Raw genomic sequence first — 17,062 nt, 5'->3', positions numbered from 1 at the left:
AGTACACAGAAAATCATACCACATAACCAACAACATATTTGTGGCATCAGTAATTTAAGTAAAGAGGACACACATCTTGCATCTTCCTTTTTCAAAAGCAAAAGTAAATGACCTTGGGTTACAGAATTTTAAAATGCAGTTCATTAAAGTTTATAGATTTTACACTTTCTCTTGATAACGGGCTTATATTTTCCATCATTTTGTCACTGCAAGTGGGCAAAGTTGAGTGCTAATTGATGTTCACATTTTATGCTAATTATATGTTCAGATTTTTGGCTGGATATAACTACTTTTCAGGAACCTTTCTTCCTATTTTCAATCCCTGCAGTTACACACATGCTTCTAGAATGAGTGGATGAAAGTGAATGCACCTTGGATTGGAATCCCCAAACTGCATTTCCCGAGAAAAAAAGTAAACAAAAAAAAATACTTTTCAAGTATTGTTTCCCAGGGGACAAGCCCCCCGCACCCCTCAAATGCAAGCCTCACACACCCACTGAACTTATTTATTTGTGTATACTCAACAGCTGCACAAACTTGAAGAAGGGGAAATTCCCATGAAAGGGCATCACTGCCAGCACAACCCTCCACCAGTGAAGAATTCCGCTCATCAGTGGGTTGAACCTCAGACAATTGAAGCTCTTCTATCTTCATCCACCAGTAGGGTAATCACACACACACGTGCGCGTGTGTGTGTGCTTGTGTGTGTGTGTGTGTGTGTGTGTGTGTGTGTGTGTGTGTGTGTGTGTGTGTGTGTGTGTGTGTGTATGTGTGTAAATAAAACAAGAGCTTGATTTGTTCAGCATATATTTGTGTAGTGTGGTTTGAATGAACTATGCAAAGGATCTTTTTTCCATCCTACATTCTTTTAATACCATCATAGGTATCTGGGTTTTTCAACCCTAACCAGCCATATTGCATGTAAACTGCATATTGAAATTATCATGTACATTTTCTTTTCAGCGATAAGCTGCCGCAGACAAGATGGAGGACAAGCTGATATTGCAGACTGCCTTAAATATGCAGGAACCATGCCATCCTTGACCCAAGCATGCCAAATTCCTTGCCAGGATGACTGTCAATTCACAAACTGGTCCAAGTTTTCAATGTGCAGTGGAGAATGTGGATCAGTTCGCACTAGGAAGCGTTCACTTGCTGGTAAGTTTATGTAGCAGATAATAATCATTATTTCACTAAGAAAGTGCCTAGATGCCATGTTTTTATTGTTGTATGTGGTGTGATGCACCTACAGTCCTGAGCATAATTTTGACACTACAGTTTGTTTCAGTGGAGTTATCCAGAGTGCAAATTTTTCTGATGCTGCTGGATTTCAATGCAGTTTATGTATAAATGCAGCGTCATGCTATAATATCATTAGTCATAAATGTAATCATACTCACCTACTCCTTGATACAAGGATGGAATATGAACATAAAGGCATTTGATATGTCACCATTTTTATGCTCAATTATAATAGGATAAAAACAAACTAAATGTAGTAGAATACCCCATGCCATCCACATAACTAGATTTTTTTATTCACTTATTCCTTCATCACATTATTAATTCATGTAGGTGACCTTTTAAAGTACAAGTCCCTACACCCACAGCAGATGTCCACACTAATGCAGAATATCTCAAAGTATTTATTTTTTGGGTGCAAAAACTGGTGTGATCTTTTGGATCTTTTCTTGCTATGATCCAGATAAGCTATATATTTAATCTTACTTCACAATCTTAGATTCCTGGTATATCAAAAGGCTGTACTCATCATCGGAGCATTTAAATAAATGGGACATCAGGAAACGCTCCATAGGCATACCGGAGTCTGCAAAAATAATTTTCTCTAATACTGTGATATTTCATTGGAAACTTCTTTGTTGTATCTTAAAATAATATATTTAATCAGCATTTCTTACATGGAGCTAACAGTTAAAATTATTTGCATAAATATACTAATATTCTGGGATTCTTGATTCAAAGGGTTTTCAAAAAGATAGTATTCAGAGCATATGAAAACATCATGTAGTCTGCTAATTACAGAAAAATTAACCATTTCACATCAGTAGGTATGAGACTGAGCTGAAGAAAGGCTCTCTTTGAAGCCCTTGCATCTCAGTGGTCATCCTCATAAATTTGAAAAGATCCTGATAGAGGAATATAAGAGTTGGAGCTGTTACCTCTTAGGTAATGCTACTGTCCTTCTGCTATACAGATACCTAGATTGTCCTGGACACTGTAGCCAAGTCAAAATAATTTGAAGTGTGATAGATACTTTAAGGACTGTTTCTGACTAATGTGACTCCACCAATTACAGGAACATAGAGAGAGGTAAATCAGCATTAGACAGAATGGGTAATACAGCATTTGAATAACGTGCTAGTCTTCTGGACTTCCAATTTACTGCTTTATCATTTACCAGTACATTAAATGTGTTACTTCCATATTAGCAGAAATATACCTTAGAAGCTCTTGGAAATGTTCAGAAATTACTTATTTTTATAAATGATTTAGTGCACCATGGAAATCCACAAATGTCCTTCAAATGTGATCTGAGACAAGATAGGGAATAATTAATGTTTGGTAATATAACTATTAGTGAACAACAGTTGGAGAGAAGGAAATGGGGCCTATTCATCATATCAAATGTGAGTGAACTATGAAAACCAAAGAGGTCATAGGGGATTGTTGATATGATCCAGAATCGGGGAATAACAAGGGGGAATGTGAGATGTGAATATTGCATACATTTTCAGCTTCATTGTGGAACTTCAGTAGGCTGGGGAGGATTATTTATCATGTCTAACACAGTCAGAGGATGGCAAGGGTAGGATGGGAAAGGGATATTCATTATATCTGGTACAATCAGGGAATGACAAGGAAGGATTCTATAAACTCACTTCTATAAAGTAATAGTGGTAACTGAATATAGCCACACATTCAATACAATAAAGCTTAACTTTAAAACAAACTGTTAAAAAGCTCCTAGAACTTCAAGAAGCGTTGCTTTCAGGAGAACAGAGAGCAGGAATGGCCTTACCTGATCTCTTCTCTTATTAAACTTTGTTATAGTATTAATTAGCATATCTGCACAAATATTGTACAACAATATTAATTTAGACAAAAACATTCCCATACAGCTTGCACTTTAATCCAGATGGATATGAAGTATTGTACTTAAGTATATATGTGGGTTCTTTGTACCATAAAACATGTATTATCCTCCAATCACTCACAATTTTGAACTTATTCCAAGGCCAGCACTAGGTGAAATGCAGTCCTAGACAAAACACTCCATGATATCTTTCCTTCTGTCAACCATACCCCACTCCCCTACTGCATACCTTGGCTTCTCCAGACCACTCACAATTTTGAACTTGTTCCAAGGCCAGCACTAGGTGAAATGGAGTCCTAGACAAAACACTCCATGATATCTTTCCTTCTGTCAACCATACCCCACTCCCCTACTGCATACCTTGGCTTCCCCAGACCATCCAGATTACCTGTTTCTTGTATTCTTATACTGTGTCTTATGCTACAGTTTTTCTCTGCATCATTTCAACACACCCTGACTGACCACCATGGTACTGTAACTAATGAGGAAATAATCAAATTATGCTGTGAGTCTGGAGGCCACTAAGCCCCAGAAGCCATGGGGTTCTAGATGCTTTGAAGTGCTTTTTAGATATTTTCTTTCAGTAAGGGCCTGAACAAAAATCATGACTATGGAAAGAAAATCAATCTTATTTTATTGTTCCTAGAAGGGTCAGGCTAAAATCTATATTAACTGGATAACAAAGAGGCTAAAAAAGCAGTTGTGATGAGAAAGAACAAGGTGTCTGGAAAACACCATCATTTTCTGATGAATGGCTGCATGGCACAGTGGGCCTGTACCAGTTTACAAGCCAACAAAAAAATATAATGAAGATAGACAGCAGCCACCAGTCTTAAGAAATGTCAGCAATAATTTGCCCTTCAGTCCTGGGAACATCAATGATATATGGAAGGTGCACTTCAAGAAGCACGTGAATTAATAAGCATGTATGGCTACATGCACAACCAATAATGAAAGAGTAAGGAGACATTAACCTAGAAGATGCACAAGGTGCACTAAGAGAAATGAACTCTGGGAAAGCTGCAGGCTCAGATGAAGTCACAGCAAATATGATTGTGATAACTTGTGCATTAGGGAAGAAAAGGCCTTTGAGGTTACTCCATCCTAGCATAGAGGGAGGAGTGTATCCTGGATGATTGGAGAATAAGCATGATGTCACTAGTGGACATGACCAAAGGAGTATTGCCAACTGTGGATAGTACAGTGGTATCAAACTCCTGTCAAACTCCATAAAAGTGCTGCAGATGGAGAATGATAAAGGAATGCATAGAATAGTAGAAAGCAAGCTGGGATATGAACAATTTGGATTCTGATCAAGGTGGAGTACATGTGATGTGATATTTGCAGTGACACAAGTAGTGGAGAAGAAGCTAGAGTAGAGGCAAGAATCTAACTGATCATTATATATCAGTGTCACAATAAAGTTGATTTGGTTAGTCCTAGAATGTTTTGAAGTCTCAGAACTTTTGACAGAATTAATCCAGTGACACAAGTACCAGCAGTGTTCGGACTCATAGACGGTTACATCAGTAAATGGGATGGAAGGGACAGAGCAACAAAGTCGGTATATGCAGATAATGTAGCACTACAAGCAGAGTATGAGTAGTACCCATCAATTATAGCTGTTTTGCTACCTGTGCACACCTCAGATGTCTAACTTAATTAAATGTAGGGCAAAAGTAATTTATGCACTTCTTTTTCATATAAACACATTTGCTAGCAAGTCACTTTGAAGTACTCTAGCATTCATTTTTTCAAATCCAACCAATGTCCAAGTCTGGTTCTGTGCTAAACTGAAAAAAAAAAAAAAAAAAACATCCCATGCTACTACCTATTATGACCTCTGCAGCTCTTTCCATTACACCAATCAATTAAACTTCAACATTTATAATTTGTAAATTTTGTGCTCCTTGCTATCTCAAATCCAAAAAATGAATTAAGAACATTGTGGGTAGAATGGAGTGGAAAGTTTGCAGTTTAATTGGTCTGGTGCACAACAGCTTCCCATAGGGTGATGTTTTCAAACAAAGGTACCATAGACTATTTGTTTATCTTTTAAAGATAATGACTTCTGCTGATGCATATCTTTATTTTAGAAACAAATTAATAAATGTTAGAAAATGAAATAATAAAACAGAAAACTGCCTAGTTTGACTTATGATAAGACCATCTATATCTTATTCAAGCATCATGTAAATAAAAAGCCTGTACAGCGTGGTGTCCTTCTAAAAATGCCTGACAACTGGATTATCAAGTTCTTATTGCATACATATTCAAGTATTCATAATTCTAACTTTAATCATGCATTCATTTTAAAAATGTTAGATTTAATACGAGAACATTTAATCATTTTTTTTCACCAGAAAACATTTACCAGAAATTATACAGTCATTGCTGCATTCCATTTATCCACAAACACTACACTGATTACAAAGAAGATGTTCCCAGAGATATGGATCTACAGACTGTTGGAAATTATATAATAGCAACAATGGTATACATAATGATTGTGTGCAGACGTATGCAGACTTTCTTCACACTCTCACGCTCTCTGACATTGACTACCATGATTTATAAACTTGAATTATGAGAGATTCTAATGATGCATAGTCACAGTCACATTTTCATGAATGTCACACAGAATCATCTGGTGATGAATGAATTAAATGTGCAGAGTGGTCACTGGTGTGTGTAAAAATATTTTGAGAACCAGATGGTGTTTGGCGGCTAGTATGTTGTATTCTGTTATTAACTCTACACCTCAAATTATAATTATAAGCTTAGTAATCAAATATAAAAAAAAACAATTGTTATGAAGGTATTGTTCAAATATATCAACCTGGTGTAGTAAAGCACAAAAATAAAAAATAAATACTCAACATCAAAAACAGCCATGAATAAATTAGTATGAGAAGTGGTATAAAAATCCCCCATTTTTGTATACTTCATTTTTAGGTAGTATTTCTTATTGAAAAACAAAATGGTTGTGAGTTAGCACAAATCAATGTAATTCACACAATTAAAGTTTCTTTGCCGTATACCCAATGTAGCTAACATGGCACTAAGACTATCACTATAGCATATACCTGTCAGAGAAATTGGACATGTCACATAAAAACTAAGAGTGAACCTCTACCAAATTAAATACATATATTTTTTATTTAATTATGAGCACAGTCAAAGTATTTAAAACCAGATTTTCATATGCCTCCCAGCTGGACATACCAGTTTCCAATTAGTTAGCTTTCCCATTGGTCACTCTGGTAACTGCAGCTTGATGACTGGTTTATTAGTTTAGAGGCACATTGAGTCAGCTGGCAAAGATTTCTGTCCAAATTGATGGCTCAGTATTAGTTAGTTACCTTCCCCTGTTCAGTGTGATTAATTGCTTTTCATTGTCCTTATTGGTTAAATTCAGAGCCATGGCTAACCTCCTATCGAGTGTTTGTATTTCTCTATTTAGTAATACGTTCTCATTGGTTCTTTTACCTCCTTGTCTGTTGACTTCTATTTATGGGGATGTTGTGAGAGTATAAGTTTGTTGCTTTTGACCCAGTCTGTAGTATGGCGTAAATGAAGTCTAAAGGGATAATGAAAGTGCACCATCCAAAGAAACATGCAAAGAAAGAGTACATGTTCTTACGGAATACATTCAAAAGAGAAACCACTAAAATGACAACCTGCTTTACGCTAAGCAAAATCACTGAAACAACAAACACCAAAATATTTGGCAAACATTAAATGTAGGGTGGCAAACTCTCCTAAACCCCCACACCCATTAATAATTATATACACCATCTTACTGCTCTACAGTGGGAAAAGGGCAAATTCCTTGACCCAGCTGTACCGTGATCTTTTTTGCCTTTTCTATTTTTTGGCATTTTCTGTTTGTTCTAAAGCCATTCACTATTTTGTCAATTCGGCTTTATAAATCTAACCCGTTCTTACCTGTGTTTTCATTTTTTTGTTATATTTAATGTACTTTTTAAAGTGTTTGTGATGTAACAGTTGTGTCAATTTTCTTGTTTATTTATAAGTTTTGTTAACCTGGATGCTCAAGTAGGTTGAAGATTGCTTTCAGTGAAGATCCAGGACCAATTTTGTCTAATGCTAAATAGACTTCATCAGAAATTATAAGAAAGTGTTTCATCAGTTAGAGTTCATAGTAATAGCAGTGTCTGGTGTGGTCTATTTTTCAGTTTTGTTCTTGGTTACCAGACTCCTATACTCCTATACTCCTATTACACAAACACACACACACACACACACACACACACACACACACACACACACACACACACACACACACAAGTATGTACTTGTGCTCATCCATATAGATATAGATGCACAGAAAGAATATATATGGAAAAATCAACAGATCAGCACAATATTCTATCCCTGGAAATTGCTATACAGAATTGAAAATAAACAGTGTGTGTAATGGTCTGTAAAGGTGATAACATGAAAACAAGAGCATCACTTGTAATAAATGATGGTATGAATTAATGAATGTATCTTAGTTTATTTATTTATCTCTCCATACATCTGAGTGAATATCTGTCTATATAGTTAGCTAGCTATCTACTTGTTCAGTTACTTATTTATTTATTTATTTATTTTTCTGTGGTTCAGGAAAAAGTAAGAAGAGAGAAAGATGCAAAAATACACAGGTATACCCCCTGGTCGAAACTCAGTTCTGTCCCTGTAACAAGTACACTGCACAACCAGTGGGAAACTGGTCCGACTGCATTCTACCTGAAGGAAAAGTGGAAGTGATGCTTGGGATGAAGGTTCAGGGTGACATCAAGGAGTGCGGACAGGGATATCGCTATCAGGCCATGGCATGCTATGATCAAGATAACAGGCTTGTGGAGACATCACGATGTAACAGCCATGGTGAGTAAAAAGTCCATGTGCATATTATATGTAGTTTGATTTATAACTTTATGCCACATTAAGAAATATTATGTAAGCAATGAATAAAGCATGTTGCCCTTTCAAACATTTTTTAAAACATTATTCCTGGTCATAAGTTTTGCTTATAAATTTTGTTAACCTGTTGCTTCAGTTATAAGAGAATTGTACTTGTGATTAGTAAGTTAATCTCACAAATTAGTTAACAGCTGCCCGAATAAACTAGTAAGGGAAGTAGACCTAAAACTGAACAGCTTAAACACCTGTTATGAAAACCCAGTGTGGCAGGTGAAAGTAATCATAATTGTCAGCCTGGAAAAATAAATATTGTCAGAAATACCTCTTTATGTAACACAGGACTTCACCAGAAGAAATTTCTGATGGAAGTCCACCGTCAAGTATGGAAGAAAGAACTCAATAAATTATTTGTTGCCATTTTGTGGATATAGTTTTTAATTCTAAGAAATAAGATAATTACTTGTGAGCAAGTTTATGTTAAGAAGTTCAGAGCTTCAGGGATATGGGCCCAGATGACATAGTCATGAGTTAGTTGACTTGTACGTGCAGGCAAACAACAAAAAAAGTGATAACTTCACTGATAGAATGATCTAGTGTTTGAACTTGCATATAAACTAGTGAGCTTTATTTATATATAGTTATCTTATCAGCAAACTTAAAGCACATATTGGGGCAGACAGAAGAGGATGTGAGGACTGCATGGGTCCACATGGGTGGGACAACAGGAATAAAGAAGGATAGGCCAGTCTAGACTTCTGTCTGGCAAATGGCTTGATAGTAGCCAACACATGGTTCAGAGGGAGAGACAGTCGCAAAAATCACATACAATAGTGGCCAACATGCAACTCAGGTGGACTTCCTTCTAGTAAGGAAAAGGCACTGGGGTAGAATCCATGATTGCAAAGTCATCCCCAGTGAAACAGTAGGCCCACAGCATAAACCACTGGTTGCCACAATCAGCTGCAAGCAATGGTCAGAGAAGGCTTTAAGACCTGGAAGCTGACTGGAGATAAAGTACCACAGTTCAAGGAATTACTCAGAGCTCTAGCATCCCAAAAGAGGAGGAATAGGTGGAGTTGATGAAGAATGGCAGCACCTCAAAACAGTATGTGTGAGGACTACAGAAATGATACATGGCCGAGCCAGATATGGAAATAAGGTACATAAGGAAATCTGATGGTGGATTGCAGAAGTCCAGGAAGTCATCAAAAGAAAGAAGGAGTGCAGGAAAAAATGGGAGATAGAAACAGCTGACAAGGCGAGGAGGGAGTACTGGCTGGTTAATAAAGGAGCTAAGAAAAGAGTTGCAATAGGAAAGAATAGGGCATCAGAGACACTCTGCCTTCTTCTGGAAAGTGACTCAGTAGGTGGCACAAAGAAACTATATCAGGTTGCAATCCAAAGACAGAAAGACAAAAAAAGACACTCTTCATAAGGGATGCCAGCAACAACCTGCTCACCAGTGCACACATGAAAGGCAGATGGAAGGAGTGTTTCCAGCAGCTTCTGAATGAAGAAGACCCCACAGAAGCTGTACTGCCCACAAACACCTTATGATGACAGAAGAAAAGGAACCCACTCTAGAGGAAGTAAGAACAGCACTAATGAAAATTTAGTCAGGGAAAGCAACAGGCTCAGATAAAGTCCCAGCAGATATGATAAAGATGCTGGGTGAGATGGGGAGAAATGGCTCCTGAGGGTACTCATAGCAGTGTGGACAGAAATCATATCCTAGATATCTGGAGAATAAGCATACTTATGTCAGTGTACAAGAACTGTGGGCAGTACAGAGGCATCAAACTCTTGTCACATTGCATGAACATTCTGGAGAGGGTGATTGATAAATTAATATGCAGAATAGTAGAAAGTAAGATGGGAGATGTGCAATGCAGATTCAGATCAGGATGCAATACAACAGACCCGATGTTTGCAGTAAGACAGATAGTTGAAAAGAAGCTTGATATGAGAAAATAGTCCAACTGAGCACTCATAGATTTGGAGAAAGCATATAAAAAGTTCCAAAGAAAGCTGATTTGGGCAGTACTGTAGTGGTTCAAAGTCCCAGAAACATTGGTAGAATTAATGCAGGCTATGTACAAGGACCCAATGGTTCAAGTACGCACAGTGTTCAGTCTCAGAAAAGGTTTCCAGTGGGAGTGGTGTGCACCAGGGTTCAGCTCTAATCCCACTATTATTCATAATGGCAATGGATTACATTAGCAAACAGCTCCGAGGGGACAGATCAACAAAGTTGCTGTATGCAGACAATGTAGCATTACAGGCAGTCTCTGAGCAAGAACTTCAGCAAAGGATAGAGGAATAGAATGCAAAACTGAAGGCACATGGGATGAAACTAAACATAGATAAGACAGTGGTAATGGCAGCAAATTGGGAAAATCAGAAGAAGCTGAGAATTGAGATAGAAAGGAAGATAGTAGAACAGGTAAACAGCTTCAAGTATCAGGGAGGGGTGGTTGAGGAGAGGGGAAGTCTGAATGAAGAGGTCAAAGCTAGAATCAGAGGGGCTGCAGACAACTGGCATAGACTCTCAGGTGTAGTCAATGACAAAAGAATGCCAAAGAAGCAGAAAAGTAATGTGTACAAGACAGTGGTGTGACCAGTACTACTGTATGGTACAGAAATCTGGGCAGTAAAGACAGCGCAGATGAGGAGGCTAGAGATGATGGAAATGAAGTGCATGAGATGTGTGGTAGGATGCACATTGTGGGATAGATGAAGAACAGCAAGGCTTACTGGAGTGGCTTGGACAGTATCACTTTATACATGGAATGTACTCTAGAGCTTAAATTATCTCTACACAAAACAACCACAGTTGAAAAGTTTAAAATTATTTAATAATAAATAATAAAAACACAAGACAAATCTCCTCAGTTCAACACAGTGCTAGTCAAGAGTTCAGACACAGGAAAATACTTAAAATAATACTGTAGAATAGTCTGACATAAATATAGAAAACAGCTAGACTAAACTTACTATTTTCTATTTCTAAGAGAAACAATGTTCTAAACACCTTACATACTTACAGAGCAAAGGTAAAGTACTGGTGAGTTGATGTGTTCAGGTTCAGATAAAATCCAAAATGCTTTAATTCTCTCTTTCTGAGAAAGTCTTAAGTTGATAATACATCAAAGCTGACTCATTTTAGATTACATCATTCTTGACACTTCTCTGGTTTAATTTCCCAGGCTAACAGAAACTCAGAGTTTAACATATCTTTGTAATCTTGCACCTGCAGGAGCCACAGCAATAAAAGACATTTTACATGTAAAATCTAGCAATTAACTCTGGTCTCAAAACAATAGACGGAATGTCTTAGCCCAGACATCATGTCTCCAAGTTTGAGATGTCATACAATGCTTGACTTATCAGCTTTCTTCCAGCAGAGTGCACTGTGGTTACATTTTTGATGTTCAGTACAACATATAGTTTAATCATAACATATATTTCTCTTTTACATTTGTAAAACCAGCCTGTGGATTATAATAATATTTACAAATCACATAGAATTATTTACAAGATTTTATCTGGCTGGGCTGGTAGCCTTTCAGTTTTTCACATTTCTCCCCTCCCTGAGAACTCAAGAAAGTTTTTAAGTGACCCCTGAGAAACGTTGTTTGAGAGGGTTAGGTCTATCTGAATATACTTTACCCCACTCCCTGTCTTGAGAACCCATATGCGTTGGTATTGCTAATCCCATTGCGGTGCTTCACTGATGTATCATATGCTTGCAACCTTAGGCTCCATCTTAGCAACTTAGCATTTTGCTGGCTGGGTCAGTGTAACCATGTTAGGGGATTGTGATCTGTAACTACAGTGAATTTCCTTCCATACAGATAGGCTGAAGTTCTTGCAGTGCACACACTATGGCTAGACATTCCTTTTCTACATCTGCATAGCATTCCTCCCTGGGTTGGAGCCTATGACTGAGATAAACCACTGGGTGCTCTTCTCCCTCTGAAGAAATCTGGCTAAGTACAGCCCCCACCACATGGTTTGAATCATCCACCTGCACAACAAATTATTTGCTGTAATCTGGACTGGCTAACACAGGGGGTCCCCCCAAAGTTTCTTTAAGCTTCTGGAATGCCTGCTCACATGCCATGGTCCACACTACCTTATCTAGCCTGTTATTCCTTGTCAGGTCTGTGAGGGGAGCAGTTATGGTACTATAACTGGGGACAAACTTTCTGTAGTACCCTGCTGTCCCTAAGAATGCCCTCACCTGGTTTTTGGTAACAGGTGTAGGCCATGCAAGAATGGCTTCCACTTTGGCAGGCTCTGGCCTGTTCTTACCACTCCCCACTCTATGTCCCAGGTAGGAGACCTCTGCCATACCCACCTGACATTTGCTGGGCTTAATGGTGAACCCTGCCCTCTGTAGTCTCCCCAGCACCTCCCTGACATGTTGAAGGTGTTCTATCCAGGAATGGCTGTAGATGGCAATATCATCTAGGTAAGCAAGGGCTCCTGCTAGGATATATTCTACCAGCCTTGGAAAAGTTGCTGGGGCATTTTTCATCCTAAAGGGCATCTTTGTGAACTCATACAAACCAAAAGGAGTCACAAAGGCTGACATCTCTCTAGCACTGGGAGTCAAGGGCTCCTGCCAGTTACCCTTGGTAAGATCAATGGTAGTAAGATACTTAGCCCCACCCAGCTGCTCTAGGACTTCATCTGTCCTAGGCATGGGGTAAACATCTGACTCTGTATGACTATTTAATTTCCTGTAGTCCACACAGAACCTGGTGCTGCTTTCCTTCTTTGGCACCAGCACCACTGCAGAGGCCCAGGGACTGTTGGACTCTTGAATTACCCCTAGTTCCAACATTTCCTGTATCTCCCCCCTCAGAGTCTGTTTGACTCTCTTAGGCACCCTATAAGGGGCCTGCCTAACAGGACTTTGGGGTCCTGTATCCACTTGGTGCTGCACCAGGTGGGTGCATCCTGGTTTCCCAATAAACATGTCCCCAAACTCCTGTAACACTGCTCGGCTTTCTTGATCCTGGGTAGAAGATAGCTGCTAGGACATTGCTACCCCTTCCACTGAGGTGTCAGTCCGGGCCTCACTGACGAGATCAGCCACCAGATCTCCCTCAGACTCAATCCTGCAACCTACTGCAAATGCTCAGCACAAGGACCTCCCTATCATGGTAAGGTTTCATCATGTTAACATGGTACAATTTGTGCCCCTGCCTCCTGCTTAGCACTTCTACCAGGTAGTTAATATCACGTACCTTGCTTACCACCTTGTAGGGTCCCTCCCAGGCTGCTTGCAGCTTGTTGTGTCTGACAGAAATCGGAACCATTGCCTGCTGCCCTACAGCATACTCTCTAGCTCGAGCATTCCTGTCATAGCAGACCTTTTTCTGCTGTTGGGGTTCTGCCAGGTTTTCCTGGGCCAAGCCCATGAGTTCCCTGTACCTTGTCCTGAGGTTCAGGACATATGCCACAACAGACTCCTTGTGAGAGTCACACTCACCCCCCCCCCCACACATCTTGGATTAAATCTAAAGGTTCTCTCACCCTATGCCCATACAGCAACTCAAAGGGTGAAAAACCTGTGGATTCCTGGGGAACTGCTCTGTAAGCAAACAACAGATTGTGCAAATATTTGTTCCACTCCCTCTTAAACTGGTCTGCAAATGCCCACAGCATGGACTTGATTGTAGAGATTAACCTCTCAACAAGACCATTAGTCTGGTGATGGTAGGGGATGGTCTTCAGGTGCTTCACCCCACAGTACTTCCACAGACAAGCCAGCAGGTCTGACTTGAAATTGGCACCACTGTCAGTCAGCATTTCTTTTGTGAAACCTGACCTGCTGAAAATCTCTAAGAAAGCATTTGCACTTTTTCTGCCTCAATGGAGAACAAGGCCACTGCATTAGGGCATCTTGTAGCATAATCTACTACCACTAGGATATACTTTTTCCCTGTAGAACTTTTGGTACTCAGAGGCCCCACAATATCCATAGCTAACCTCTGAAATGGCTCCACAATCACAGGCAAAGGCATCAAAGTAGCTTTCACCTTGTCTCTTGCCTTGCCTACCTTTTGGCACTGCTCACAGGTCTGACAGTACCCTGTTACATCTCTGGAAATTCCATGCCAATAGAAATTCTACATAATACATCTCTTTGTACATTTTATGCCCATATGGCCTGCAAATGGAATATCATGGGCAATGGCTGGAAGCACCAGATGGTAGGCTCTAGGCACTAGCAACTCTGTAACCTCTCACCTTCTAGCCCTCCCTCAGGGGTCCACTCTCTAGACAGTAACCCTTTGTTCCGGTATACAGATTCTCCCTTCCCTTGGGAATCAGGTGCCTCACTAGCTACCTGTCTCAGGCCTTGTAATGTAGGGTCTGTAGAGCTGAGCCTGTTTCAACTCTCTCTTTGTAATACTTCCCAGCTCCCCTTCCACAGGAAGTCTGACATCCTCTGACAGTGTTGTCTCACTGTCAGCCTGGGCACTACTACTCACCTGTACCTTTCCAGTCATTCTGTCCAAGGGAACATAAGTACCCACAAGCAGCTGTGGCTCACCTTCAGTCTCACTGCTACAGAGTAGCTCCCTCTCTGAAGTAACCACCTCACCAGTCCTGGCTGCAAATATGCAGTCTGACTAGGTCTCCCCCAGGCTACTAGACCCACACGCTTGTCTCCAAGCCTAACTGCATGTAACTGCACAAACACATGGTACTGCCTTATTAAAATCATTCCCTATCAGGACATCTGCAGGGATATCCTCAAACACATCTACTTGCTGGCTTCTTTTTCCACCCTCCCAGTCAAAGTGAACCCTAGCCAAAGGTAATTGGAATGGGGTCCCTCCTAAAGCTCTGACTGGAGTAGACTGCCCAGGCAAGTAGTGCTTCTCTGTAACCATTGCAGGATTCACAATGGTTATGGCAGAGTCTGTGTCTCTCTTAGCAATGGCCTCTTTGCCATTCACTGTGGTATGATATAACCTCTGGTGGTAGTTTGGTACTCTTGTTGTCTCAAGACAACCTACTGTTGGCACTTTGTCCTTCCCACTTACTGGCTTCCTCACCTTTTGTTCCACACCTTGCGTCCATGTACATCTGTATGCTACATGGCCCCACTGGTTGCATTCAAAACATTTAACCATAGGCCTGGACATGTACCTGGACTACTGGCTTCCCCTGCTACTAGCAGATTCTGTTGGGGCAGTCAGGGCTGCCCACCATGGGTACCTTTAGACCCATGAGCAGTACTAGGGGTTCCTTTCATGTGCAGGGATGCCCTGCTTGCTACTTACAGGTCTCCCTTCTTCCCAACTCATCTGAAGTAGCACATTGTCTGTCAGCTAACCAGATCTTTATGTCCTTAGGCAAAGTGCTAAAGGCTTTTTCCTCTCACCAAAAGGTCTGCCAGCCATTCAGAAGCTGTGACCTGACATCTACTCACCCACCTAGGAAAATAAGTGCTCAGTTTAGCAACATATTCACATACACTTTCATCTGCCTTGTGTCTATGCTCATGAAACTTTTTCCTATAAGCTTCAGGTGTTAGCTTAAACAATTCTAATAAACAATTCTTTGTAGCAGTATAATCAAAAAAAATCATGATCAGATAATTTAAACAGCACAGTTACAGCTTTACCATGAAGTAAGAAGGTCAGGGACCGTACCCAGAGCCCTTGGTCAACATCATACTGTTTACATACCCTCTCAAACATATAAATGAAACTATCAAAATTATCCCCCTCCGTAAACTGCGAAAGAAATTTACTGACCTTTCCTGCTTTTGGAGTCAGGTTACTCCCTTCCTCATTACCTCCATGACTCTGGCAAAGATTCAGCATCTCCTTTTTATGCTGCCTCTGCCTCTCTTTCTCCTCAGCTTCCAGGCATAGTAGTTTTTCATTCTCCTCAGCCTGTAGCTGTCTCCTGCTTCTGTTTCCAAATGCATGGCCTCCAACTCAAGTCTCTTTAGCTCCAGATGGATTTTTAAGTCCTCTGCAGAAAGGTTGAGCTGTCCATTCTCTGAGTGTTGTACATCTCCACGGCCAGTATGATCATCCTCCTGATTGCTCTTTTCTGATGCAGCTGTGATAAAAGCTGCAATCATGTCTGCCTTAGTCAGGTTTCCATGCACCATTCCCTTAGCCTGACAGATCTCAGCCAACTGGCTCCTTGTCAGCTTGCCATACTCCTCTGCTGACATGCTTGCCTGCTCTCCCTGACTAACTAACCTAACAAAAGAAATAAAACAATTGTGATCTGAACTCTGAATATTCACTGTGTGGCTGATTTAGAGTACAAAAATACCTTCACTGATCACTGTACACAAGCTAAAGGAATTCACTATTCACACCACTACAAGCCAATTAATATGTGCCAAACAATTAATATTGTGGTGTGGATATCCCACCATTGCCAGCCAATTAATATGTGACACCTATGCACTGGCCCAGTAATCAAGGAGCCTGAATCCTCACCACTAGCACCAGTGAGGGGCATGCACATTGGGAAGGATAACAAGTACACACACAGTAAAGAACAATTTCCCTTAAGAGCACACAGAAATCACAGTCAGTCCAGGGCTGGTTTCTCCCTTTTTCTCCATATCCCCAATAAGACTCCCCACTGGCACAGCTATAGGGTACAGGTCTCAGCCCAGTGGCCAAGCTAAAACCTCCAGCAACCTCTCTGTCCAACCAGTACTTCATGTCCCTACCCAAGTAGCTGACACACACACACACACACACACACACACACACACACACACACACACACACACACACACACACACACACACACACACACACACACTTTGAGATGTGAGTTATGTTATATACAAAAATACAGATACTCCTGGGGAAGGCTGGCACAGGTTCTCCAGCTATGCCCCTCTCTCTGCCCAGGCTATAAGGTAGAAATCACTGCCACCAACTACTAATATCAGCTACTAGTAAGGCCCTTACCAAATGGTGTCCAATTTTACTGTGCAATATTATTATTATCCAA

General features: G+C 40.2%; 1 protein-coding gene across 4 annotated transcripts in view; it reads left to right on the top strand.

The window, feature by feature from the left end:
• Positions 1–17,062, top strand: part of THSD7A (thrombospondin type 1 domain containing 7A) — a 2,877,792-nt gene that overhangs the window by 2,198,201 nt on the left and 662,529 nt on the right. For all 4 annotated transcript variants that reach the window (XM_044066751.1, XM_044066750.1, XM_044066748.1 and 1 more), the window contains 2 exons: positions 964–1,158; positions 7,748–8,011. In XM_044066751.1, the coding sequence (XP_043922686.1) occupies positions 964–1,158; positions 7,748–8,011 (459 nt within the window). The remainder of the gene's footprint in view (positions 1–963; positions 1,159–7,747; positions 8,012–17,062) is intronic.

Source organism: Protopterus annectens, chromosome 3.part1 (genome assembly GCF_019279795.1).
Source record: "Protopterus annectens isolate FY-2018-M chromosome 3.part1, PAN1.0, whole genome shotgun sequence".
Classification (NCBI taxonomy): Eukaryota; Metazoa; Chordata; order Ceratodontiformes; family Protopteridae; genus Protopterus; species Protopterus annectens.
The sequence above is the reverse complement of the archived record's forward strand: the minus strand, read 5'-3'. Positions and strand labels throughout refer to the sequence as shown.